Raw genomic sequence first — 12,111 nt, forward strand, 5'->3', positions numbered from 1 at the left:
GCCCCCTCCAGAGCCCGGCTGAGGCTGGCAGGAGCCCCTGCCACGACGGGCTCTCCTGCTGCCCCATAAGCCATGTCTCAGAGCAGCTAACCACAGCTACCACCCTACCAAGCCACGTTCCCTCCCTATATCCTACTCTTGGGGATAAAAAAATGCCCTAAACCTGGAGAGGGATTTATGTATGGCAGGGAAAGCTTTCACCAGCCAGCTAAGCTGGCCTTTCCAGCTCTGGAGGACCGGGGCGCTCAGCCTTGTGCTGTCCTTCCTTTGCTTTTATAAACCACTCCGCATTATCTCTCCCCGTGCCTGGCTGCCGGCTTTAGCTGCTGGAGAAAAAACTGTATTAGCAGCGGAGAGCCCAGCCAGCTGCAACGTGCCGGCACAGCGCCCGTGCACGGCTTAAGCCCTCGCTAAGCCCTCCAAATTGGCTTGCCCGGCTGCTGCCCCTTTGCCCGCAACGGTGAGCAGACTGGGGGTTGTGAGGACAGCAGGCAAAGGCTTCTCTGAGGTTTGCTCACCAGACCATGGGGCTACATGATGAGGCTTTAAGGCTCCAGTGCGAAGGGAGTAACAATGCATGGCACATCATAGCTAGCTGCAGCAGAATGTTTATTAGTAGGAAAGAACATTTAGGGGATTTCAGTAGGACAATTTGTCTGAACCATTGGTATCCACCATACATTGGTTTTCATCAAGATTGTTCAAGGTTACATATTTATATAAGAAAACAAAATAATTCATATTCAGGTGCAATCAGTAATTCCAGTATGAAAAAGCACCATGTCACAAAACAGTTTACAATACAAAAGTCTTCAAAATCTAACATTTAAAAACAATATTTGTTCAACAGTGATAACAATACAGTAAAAAAATTCTTATTTCCCTTCAAACAATACTGCTTATATATTTTGGCACTGAAAAAGAAACTATCACAAACGCGCCTTTTTAACCACACAATGCTGTTTTGTGAGTGTCTATATAATAAGAAGGAAAACCATGCTTTTGAAGTCAGTCATTTTGCCAGGTGCAGTTTGAACCGCTTTCTCCATTAAAAAGAAAAAAACTAAAAGAAAAAAACTCCTAAGCTGCAGCATGTCTTGTCTTTTGTCCCAGGACACGATCTGGAGAAGCATCTCTCTCAGACTCAATCCATTGAGTAAGTCAGCCCTGCCCAAGAGGCTGCATCCGAGCCCCTCTTCCCTCTCCAAACCTGACAAGAAATGCAGATCTAAGCCCCCCAAATGGTCCTGTCTTTTAGGGACTGACTCCAAGTTCTCGCTATATTAAGCACCCCAATAAGATTCTGACCCCAAACTTGCCACTCGGGCTCTTCTTTTTCCTTAATTGCTTAATTCCTCAAAATCCTAGTTAATTAATTTTAAAGTCACTTGCACAAACGGTCTTAAAATGTGAACCCATCAGTTTTGTCCTGGTATAGCCAGCAGTCCCAAGGAAAACCGAGCGTGCATGCGGGTGAGCTAAGGGATAAGGAAGCCTGACGCTGGGGCCAGCGGGGTGCCCCAGGTTGGGGGACCCTCCTCTCAGGTCTCCTCCTGGGGCCAGGACTGGCACACAGCGTGGGATGGGGAAGCTTGAGTCTGAGAGAGGGAAAGACAGAAAACTAGACTTTTCAGGAAGAAATAGTTTCCGCTCAAAACTGACCCCTATTAAAATGAGATCGCAGGTACTATGCTCCGGGTGAAACACCGGTGCCTGTGTGCAGCTATGACGGCCCTTGAAAAAGGCTGATTCTAGTGAACATGCAGTCCTTGGTGCTACCTCTAAAAGCTGAACAATAACAAAACCAAATAATTTTAAATAGTTTTTACATCTTACATCAAAGATGCCACTACAAAAACACAATAGTATCACACATTAATTAGTACAGTCTTAAAAATGCAAACCGACACTGGTAAGACTCCCATACATTCTGCATATCGTATGTACAGAAGAGAACAGCTTCTCGAGAGGAGAGGACAGTCATAGAGAGATCATCTTCTGTTTTTTTCTTAGTACATTGCATAATACAAATACATTATCAGCATAAGAAAACTCTACTCTGACACTAAGAGTTCAAGAAAGGTCCTAACTGGAAGTTAATAGCAAGGGGAACGGTGCGCGTGCTGGGGGGCACAAAACACATACACAACCCTCCACCAAATCCTCCGTCTCCTCCGATGGCCTGATCATCTACTTCCATTTTGCCGGGTAGGTTTAACACATTGCTCTGCGGGTACACGCTCCCGAATCATGCAAGCACAGGGCCAAATCCCGAGAGCTGCTCTCAGCCTTCCTGAAGGCAGCTCACCTCTAGATGTCCTTTCCGTGGGCCTTGCCTGGGCTGAGAACTGGCTGGAGACTCAGAATACCACCAGATGAGCTTACAACAGAACCGGGGGGGAAAAATTAACACATCACAATACCTATAGGCAACTACACGCAGGACACTAGCAATTCTAGACAGCCATAAGAAAAACACGTGGACCAAATTCATTTAATTCATAGTCATCCCTCTCCTTTCTGAGTTGTAAAAGTCTTCCTTAGGATATGTAGGTTTGCTTACAAAGCATTCATCTAGAGAGGTATCTAATTTTGCCAAGACGCAGGATATGCTGAACTCCATGCTGCTGCAGTTAGTCTGCCCATGGTAGCTTATTTAAAGTTAGATTTAGTATCTCTACTCTATGCTGCAACGTAGAAACAGCCTGAGGGAACAGAGATAAGAAAGCTCTCTCTGTGGAATGGTCATGGACTTAATGGGAACTGGACACTTGGATCTATTCAGCTTTTCGCCATGGTTTATCTCAATTTATTAGTCTCTACAGCATCAAAAATACCTGTTCAAATTTACACAAACAAATGTATAACTATTTACTTTTGCATCCATCGCGTCATTCATTCGGCGATACTTAAAAATCCAAAGGTATCAAGTACTTCTGTCAGAAGAGGCCAATATTGGTCACCTCGTGTTCAAGAGCGAAATAGAACTGAATATACAAATATTAACGACAAGACTGCTCAGACGGAATTGAAGTGAGCAAGTGGAAGAGATAAGTATATTGAGAAATGTCTCAGTCTGTCTCCTTGCAGGAAATGTGCAGACAAAAATAATCCCTAACGTAATTAAGCACTTCTTTTTTGCTAGGCACGGTGAGCCCACCTCACTAGTAATTGCTCCGGCAGCTCTGCTCTTGGAATCATTGGGACTTTTGCTACCATATGAGCTAAACGACTGGCAGGGTTGAATCTAAGGGGATCCAAAATAAATAAATAAATTACAAACACAACTAAAACACAAATAAGGAAATTAAACACAAAATACCAGAGAAACATGATCTTGTAGAGCATTCATATGACTAACACAGAGCACAATGTCTTTAGTAAGCTTCCTTAGATTCTTATCAGATTGAAACTCTGGTTTTGTTTTTTCTTTTTCTCCCAGATACTAATAAAAACTATTTGGTTGCCCTGGAAATGGGAATAAGCTAATTACAGGAAATAAAAAGGTGGTGGTGGCAAGGAACTGCAAGTTCTCCCCCAAACAACTGCATAGGACCCATTAATCTTCCCTCTGAGCGCAGCCAATTAACAGCACAAATGAAGCTTAGAATTTAAGAGGATTTTCTCAAGTGGGCTTAGTAATCACCACCATCCAGTTTGGTGGGGGAACATGAGGCCAACCCTGAATACCGCTGAAACCCCTGTCCCCAGGGAGGAGAAAACCAGAGGTCACACCCTCAACATGTGTTTTTGACAGATGGGAGGAAGAGTTTCCACCTGACATTCCTGCGCCAAAATTATCTCTTGGTCCACAGCACCTGGGCAGTCCAGGCAGCATCGGGGCACCGCATGCTGAATGGTGACGCACAGGAAGATGCTGCTCCTGCCTGGAAGAAATCAGCTCTCTGTGGAATAAACCATGGGAGCGGAGAGCGAGCACCGGTCAGGTTCAGTCTGCAGTGCATCAACAAACACAGACACGATAATGAAAACCACATTGTTCCAGAGGTTCAGTGTGTTCTTGAAATGTTTAATACTGCCATTACTTAATAATAGGAAATAAATAGTGTGGTTGGCAAGGTACACACAGGAGGGCCAAAAGGCTGGGAACCAAATCAGAAGCTGTTTCATCTAAATGCATCAAGCCTCGCTCCTCCAGATGTCAAGGGCTGGTGTTTGTTATTCGTTCACACAGAGGGTAGGGATGGCAACTGGGAGGTGGGCGCAAAGCGTCGGAGAGCTGGACACCCTGAGCGCCTGCCCTGAGAAGGTGAGAACATCTTTGGTGTAAGGTCAGGGCAAGAGGGGAAGATCTAAGACGTGTCTCGGCTGCACAGTAAGTGAACACTACAGAGAGGGTGGCCGTCCTGTGCTTCGAGATCTGGGAAGCACTCAGCAGGCTGAATAAGCTCAGTTGACCATCTCTGTGGCAGGACCCAGAGTCCCCAGCCTCAGCACACAGTGACGTAGGGATGAAGCAGCCCAGGAGGTCCCAGGGATGGGGCTAGTGCAGAGGAGCTATTCTGTGCTGACTATCGCCAAGGGGGTTTCGTCTTGTGAATTCAGACCCTGATCTAAAGGCAGTTTTTCATTTTCCTAGTCTTTTCACATTGTTCACTGCAACCCAAGCTCTTTTTTTACCTTGTTTATTGTGCATTAGCCAGCATTTTACATGTGACAGCTTGATCCCAACTATACGTATTAAAATAACACTACCTGTTGGAGCAATGAGGAAATAAAATCTGTACATTGCAAGAAGCCCCTTATATCTGGCCTTTCCAGCTGTTACTTGTTAAGATATGGAGAGTGTATCTGAAAAGCTTGATATCTTATCCTGCGAAAATCCCCACCCCTGAAACAACTTCTCAGTATGGATGATTTGAAAGCAACAGCAGCAAAAGCCAGGCTGGAATAAGGGGTGCTGCTAACTGAGACACCCATGGTAGCCAGGGGTAGTTTCTGCAAAAGACGAGGAGATTGACTTTGCATTTGACTGATCGTTCTACTGCTCTGAATGCTGGAGGCACCTAACGGCTTCTGCAGCTCCACAACAGCGGTCCCAATTTCTAGTGTCACTGCTTTCCATGCCAATTTACAAACCCTGCTGCTTTTCCCCTCTGTGTACTTAAAACACAGCTGCTGTTCTCACCTTCCCCAGCCTGCAAAATGGCACCTGGGCTTTGAGACTCAAACAGAGCTTTTCCTTCTTGTCTACCGCGACCGGGAAGAAAGGTCCTGCAGGCAACGTTTTGCCCTCAGTTACACTTGGGAAATGCCTTATGCTCCTCCTGGGAGCTGTTTGCTCAGCTCCTAACTGGGGCACGGCAAACAGCTCTGTTGCTTATTTGTAAGAAAGAGCAGAGTTATTCTACCCCTGCAGCTGCCTGTTCATGCTGAAGGTATTTAAAAGTGTATTTTCTCAGTGCCTCTGACTGAATATGCAGCAGACATTGCTGCTCAGCTAGAAGGTGCCATTTCGGGTCTAGCCCTATCTCAGAGCACATCACACCACGAGTCTGACATATCGCTGCTTTGCATCTTATCTGCCTACTGCACAGTCAATGGAAAACTCCACATGCAGCTCTGACCGTTGCTCAGCTGTCTGACGCTTGCCAAGTTTCTCTGCATTTCTAAGCACAAGTTCTGCCCACGATACCAAGGAAACCAACTTCCCCCACTTTAAGACTCCTACGTGAGATCCCACCCAGTAAGACACAGAGCAAAGAATGCATCCAAATGCTTGTGCAAAGGGCAGGTGAAATATTCTTCTCCACCAGTCTTGCACCAGTTCCCTGACACCTAACTCCTGGGCCAAAGGACCGCCTCGCCAGGAAACCGAGGGAGCACCATGAGAAAGACAAACGGAGGTGCTGGCATAGCGGGTGTTCCGGAGGTCTTGTCCAGCCCTCCCCTCTGCTTGTTTTACTTGGTGCTTGTATGCTAGGCTTCAAAAAGAAACTCTTTTGAAGGATGCCTCCTTTACCCTGACTGTGCTATATTGCTATCATGTTGCATCTTCACCAGTGTTGCTGAAAAAAAAGAGAGTTTTAAAAGAAGGGAGACAGCTGAGCTCAGGGTGTTTGTTCTGAGGCAGGAGATTCCCTCCCCACCTCCACGTGTCCCCAGGGACCTGCCAGTTGTCACCGTGTTCCCCAGTTCACATGTACTGAGAGACGTACGGCTGCGGCCACATTCTTGTCTTGGCTTAGTGTGCGGATTAGGGCTTAACATCAAGTTACCACAGTTCACCAAGTTTCCATGAGTCAGCTGAGACGAGGTTTCTGCCCATGTGTGCGCTTCCAGCCCACAGCAAATGCAAGGTAATGCGACTTAGCCTGGTCTGCAGTGAAAGAAAATTAAGCTAAGCCTTATTATTGCACATTTGCCATCAGTGAAGAGACCACACGCTGAAAAGTCCTGGGACTCATCCCCTGGGGGAAGTTATTAAACCATGGGGGCTTGGTCATGTGTGACTGCTTCTTGTGCTGCACATAGACCTCGTCCAGCTACAGAATTTACACACTTCTGGCTTACTCTTTTACGCAGCAGTGCCTAGAAAATGTGGAGGTCATGCTTTATAACAGAGAACAACAAAGGGCAAAATGCCCCAACAATAAGATAAAAATCCTACAAGCTCCTAAGAACAGCAAGAGGAACAGCACAGCTCCGTGTACCTCAGGAACATCCACTGCTGTGAACTCACAGGGCTTCAAATAATGTTGAAACACAGATCTTTCTTCAGTCCCTCTCAAACCATAAGTGCTCACAAAAACAGATGCATGCTGGTTTTACAAGCGTTGTGTTCCCTTTTTCCTTCCCAAAGCACCCTAAAACAAAGACAGGCTGCTGCAGATCGCACAAGCCATAGTCCTTGCTTCACGTCTTCTGGCCCAGAGTTTGGCAAGCTGACTGGGAATGCCCGATAAATGGGACTGGCATTTTCCATGGATTCAGTCTACATGTGGGATGTACTCATTAATTCATTTGACAACACGTGAGTGAAGGTGACCTCTTTCACACGCAACTAATATTGGAGAATGCATCTACAAAATTGAGAGGTGATGTGAAATAGTATGTGCTGTCTGCCATCCTTCCTGTATGAAAATATTGTTAATTGATCACTTGAAAGTGTCTGACTTGCTGTGCTATTTCATACAGGATAGGTCATTTTGTCTTCAAGAGGTTTATGAAGGCAATTATGATTGCAAATGCGAATGGCAGCAAAGCAGAAAATTCCAATCTGAGATGCAGCGCACCACTGCTCTCCTGCTGATCTGGGGTCTGTGGATGCTCCTATCACAATTCCAGCTATGGATCACTTTTAAAGTACGTGCAGAGGCAAAGAAAGAAAAGGATAGTTAGTAATTTAAAACAATACCAATCATCAGTGGTAGTCAGGTAAAAGAATACCCTTAGTTCACTCTGTAAATGTTTATACCATAGTCTTATCTCCAGCTACATCCTCTGCAGCTGTAGGCTAATTCTTACTCTTCCAGATTTTGTGAACTGTGGGAAGAATTACATCTCCGCTGGCCTGGGGTCATATCGCAGGTTGTGTTTTCAAACATGTGTTGTGCAGTATTAGCACGTGAAGCAAGTCTGGCCCCAAAGCCCCAAAACTACTAGGCAAAAACAAACTGAGAGACTAGGTTCTGGGCCAGAAACATCTTATAAAAGCAAAAAGAGATGGAATGCCGTTGCTTAAATAAAAGGCAACGTTTCAAAGCTTTCAGTCACATGCAACAGCTTTCACGACATTAAGAAGAAGATGGAACTGCAGAAGCTATCCAAGTTCACCTTCGGTAAATGCCAGCTTCTGTAGGCCTGGGCCAGTTTGGGTCTGGGTGCCTGCACCGAGGCGGTGGGTTAGCAGTTCGGCAGGGTTCCTCTAGCATCGCCTCGTCCTGCCCGCGCAGCCGTGGTGGTGGAGCACCCAGGGAGCGGCTGGGGCAGCGGGACTGGTCCTTCCCATCTGGCGGAGGGGGTGTTGATCAGGGCACGTCCACTGACCTTCCTGCAGCAATCCCCAGCAGCCTGGGCAGGCTTGTCCTGCTGAAAAACAACCCTCTGAGCACTCGAGAGGGAACATGGCTTTCAGTAGACATGAGGTGACGGATATGGGAGAGAGGGCCAGAGCCTCTCCAGGTAAAGCAGAAAATTACCTGGAAGAAGATAGGCTCTCCTTTGAAGGGTTAGATTTGTGCACAGAATGTCTAACGAAGATTAGGGAGAAAGAGAGAGGGAACGTTTCCATCAACCAGAAGAATTGGTGCAAAATTTGCTAAAAGTGCTAGGTATTGAAATCTGTTTGTGTCTGTGGTTGGGCCTCTTTTGCTTTCTCATTTTCCCCCACACATGTCTGCTTGGTATTTTGGTTACTATAATGGGAATATATCATCAACTGGATTTCTGTGATTGTTTGAGACAAAGGTGTGTGCCTGAAGACATTTATTGAGTGTAATTAGCCACTCATAATAATTTTAGTACAACTGATTAGCAATGTTATTATCAATTTATTTTTATTTTATTTTAATGTGCTCTGCACTTCACACCTGGCAAAGCAAATGGTATGGAAAAATCAAGTCTAGGATTTTTTTCTCTCAGTTATTGTACCTACTAGCTAGTGTTCAACAAAAATTTATTCATACTTGGCTACTTATTCATGACTTCTAATTAGTACTTAGCTAATCATCATCTGCAAAGCAGACTTATTTTACTTAGTTTATTTTAAATTAAGGCTACTGGGGATTAGCATCTACAAGGTCACTTGACAAAACACCAACCTTCCCTGTCAGACAAAGGTTACTCTAACAACCTCGTGAATTCCCCATGCTGTGCACTGCCTACATGGGTACCTCTCCAACAGGATCACAGAGCAGACTTTAGCTAATGACAGATTAATGCCAATTTAGTCAGCATAATGCCTCCTGTCGCTAAAGCTTTTCCGTTGCAGCAGCGCTTGTAAAGTCCCTAAGAAATCCCACGTATGTGTACTAGCTTTGCATACAGCAAGTTTGACCAAAGGATAAAGTTTTGCAGCAGCAAACTTCAGAACTCCTGCATCTAGGCGAAAAGATAAACATTCAACATTTCTCTCAAGAGCTGATCTTTTTTTTGTTTTAATTTTTATATATATAAATATACCATAAAGCGTACCATTTCCTTGTTTCAGTACAGGTTTTTCGAACTTTACTAAAATAAATGAAATATAAATGCTACAATTTTATGTTTAAAACAAGTTTTGATGGCAGCCTTCCCCTAAGAGCAGGCCCAGAAACTCTGTTAGCTATGTGGAGAGAGACAAAAACACCCCCAAAACTTGACACTATGCAAGAGCATTCAGAACAGCAGATGTGCCTCAGCTGGAGCTGCTTGCAGGTGTCCGTGAGTTCGTCACGTGAATGCTCACTCTCCTTAGTAGAAACTGCTTTATTACTAACCTGAAAATTTCACATTCAACATGTATCTCCCCTAAATTCATTGTCAAGACCCAGTTTTCCATATCTGTGTCTGCCTTTGCTGATCCCAAACGGCAAGAGGTATAGTCAGTTGTGGATTTGGGGATCAGGATTGCAAATTGCTGAATTTTCAGATAAAGCTGTGTGAAATCAACCACTGTAAACCTAGTAAAAAATGTCGACCTTTGTTTTTTCCCTTCTCCTTCACAACCTGGAAAATGTTCACAGCATTGAAACAATGAGGCATAGGAGCAGGGGTATGGACAATACACCCTGCACACATTCTGCACTTTCGTACTTCTTCCTGATCCTGTCTTTGACCTTAACTGGTGCCTCCTGGACAGGAGAGGAGGTTCCAGGTAAATCCTACCCCACCCATCACAACCCCTTTGGTTCAACCTCTACTACACTTTCAGGTCCTGTGGGTGAATACTTAGCTACTAAAGCAGCAATCTAAAATCTCTCAGTGTGTCTTGCTGCCAAGGGTTTGTCGCTGGTTTACTCCTTCTCAACACGTACTTTCCAAAAAAGACATGTTAAAACAAAAAAACAAAACAAAATCTTTAAAACACCACAATATCTGTTTAAAACAGTACTGCCCATGCTCTGGACAAATTGTTAAGAGCAATTCAGCATTCTTATAATTAATCCACAACAAAAGAAGCTATAAGATGCCACAAATGAAGGCATAATTGGCCATACAGAGGCAACACTACCATGAATGTTGTTTGGCAAGGAAAAAAAAAAGCAGATACATAATTCATCCAAAGAACGGGTTCAGAACTGCCCGGCGCTGCTGGGATCACACTGCAGGAGACGGACTATGGATGGATCGCTCTTGGCGCCTCGGATGAACTCTTCCAGAGAGAGCTTTCCTAGAAAAGAAACACGTTTGCTTAGCGCACCTGGTGGGTTGCAGCACACCTGCCAAGCCTCTGGACAAGCACAGTGGACGGAAGCCAGGGGAGCCCAAGTAAAATCCCTGGGAAAGCAACCCTGCAAGGCAAAGCTCTGCCTGCTTGCACCCTGCTGGCTGTGGATGGTGGTGACTTTGCCTGGGTGGCCGAAGGAGCAGTGGTGGGTTTGAAGGGTCACCCCGTGTAGGCAGGACACCCCAGCCACCCTGCACAGGGGCAAAGGCAGCCACCCCCATATCTGGAGGGTGCCTACCATCACGGTTGGTGTCCATCTGGCGGAAGATCTTCTCTGTCCTCTTCTCTGGTGTCGACTCGTCTTCCGGCATCTTCATTACAGAAGAAACCATCTTATAGATTGCCTGTGTGGTATGACAGGAGCAAAGAGCTGGTAAGAAACACATTATCTTAATGCAATGATTTTCTCCTGGTGACAGAAATAGGCGGAAAATAGCCTGGGGACATCGGCTGGGACCTGCTCTCTGGATGCTGAAGGGAGTCAGGTGGCACCCGTACATGCAGCTGCCCTCTTCAGTGGGACGCTCATTTATGAAGTACTGTGTTTCCTTATTTAGTCATGGTCGAACACAATCTGGGTTTGGACCGAGGTTACATTTTTGCTTATCAAAACAGTCTTCAGATGGACTTATCACTTGTACAGCATGTTAGGCACTGGCAACTCCCAGTGCCTGGGGGAACGGTAAGACCACTGAGGTCTTGTCCCGCACTGTGGTGTGTCTCCGTGCTTCGGTCACCCAGGCTCCGTCCTCACCACCTCCGTCCCCTCACCCTGCCTTTGCTTCCCCCCATCTCCTTTCTCTCCCTCCTTGGTCAGCATCCTGCCCGCGGGGAGGGCAGTGACTCACTCCCTGCATTTGCCGTGCCTCACAGATAATGAAGACTTGACCAGCAAGGAGGTGGCCTTTCCCTCGGGGGTTGGTGTGTGTACACAGCTCCAAACCCCATTCATAATTGGTTCCACAGAGAGCAGATGTTCTGGTCCCACATGGCACTGGTGCCACCCATAGCTATTCTCTGCACAGAAAAATCCATTAGTCACGTATGGTGCTAGCTGCCCCTAAAAGAGAGGTAATGTTAATTTTAAAACAAGGATGAGTAGTTGTCTCTGAAGTGGTTATCCAAATGTTGCCTGAAAATATGAGCAGGCAGTACCAGTAAACAAGTGGTTTTTGTGTTAGATATCTTTACAGTGCCACACAGCTGGGAGAACAGCAGCAGCCAGACAGCTGTGGGCTGGTGGCCTCGGGGGAGCCTCCCGGCCGTTTGTAGAGGCAGCACATCCCAGCCCAAGGCAGTGTTGCCCTGGTCTGACCAGCTCCTTCTGCTTCCCCTTGCAGCTCGTTGGCCTCTGGCTGACAGGCGCTGCACTGGGCGGTCACTTTGCCCTCCAGCCCTGGTCTGTAGACGTGGATCGCTTTCTTCCACAGATTCGAATTCTTGTTTCCCCCCCCGCCAACACGGTGTCTGCAGCGGTCAGTTGATAACTTAGTGCAGACATGATTGCTTTAGCTATTTGTTCTCTACTTCCTCCTGTTCTGGGAGGGGGGGTCCTTGGCGCAAGCCCAAGATGGCTCGCTGAATCTCCCCTCTTCCCTTTTCCCATTCATGAAGGTACTCTGCCTAGCATGTTCCCATCATCTGGCCCAGGGTCCCAAGGGCCAGCTCCAGGAACGTAACAGCAAAGATTCACGAGCTGGAGGATGCCGCTAAGCAGCAGA

At 46.3% G+C, this 12,111-nt stretch overlaps 1 protein-coding gene across 2 annotated transcripts in view; it reads right to left on the bottom strand.

Annotated features, from left to right (window-relative positions):
- Positions 1–592: 592 nt before the first annotated feature.
- NCALD (neurocalcin delta) overlaps positions 593–12,111 on the bottom strand; it is a 61,559-nt gene continuing 50,040 nt past the window's right edge. For both annotated transcript variants that reach the window (XM_052786981.1, XM_052786982.1), the window contains exons 3-4: positions 10,629–10,734; positions 593–10,333 (exon numbers count right to left, since the gene is read on the bottom strand). In XM_052786981.1, the coding sequence (XP_052642941.1) occupies positions 10,236–10,333; positions 10,629–10,734 (204 nt within the window). In that variant the 3' untranslated portion in view covers positions 593–10,235. The remainder of the gene's footprint in view (positions 10,334–10,628; positions 10,735–12,111) is intronic.

Source organism: Harpia harpyja, chromosome 5 (assembly GCF_026419915.1).
Source record: "Harpia harpyja isolate bHarHar1 chromosome 5, bHarHar1 primary haplotype, whole genome shotgun sequence".
NCBI classification, from domain to species: domain Eukaryota; kingdom Metazoa; phylum Chordata; class Aves; order Accipitriformes; family Accipitridae; genus Harpia; species Harpia harpyja.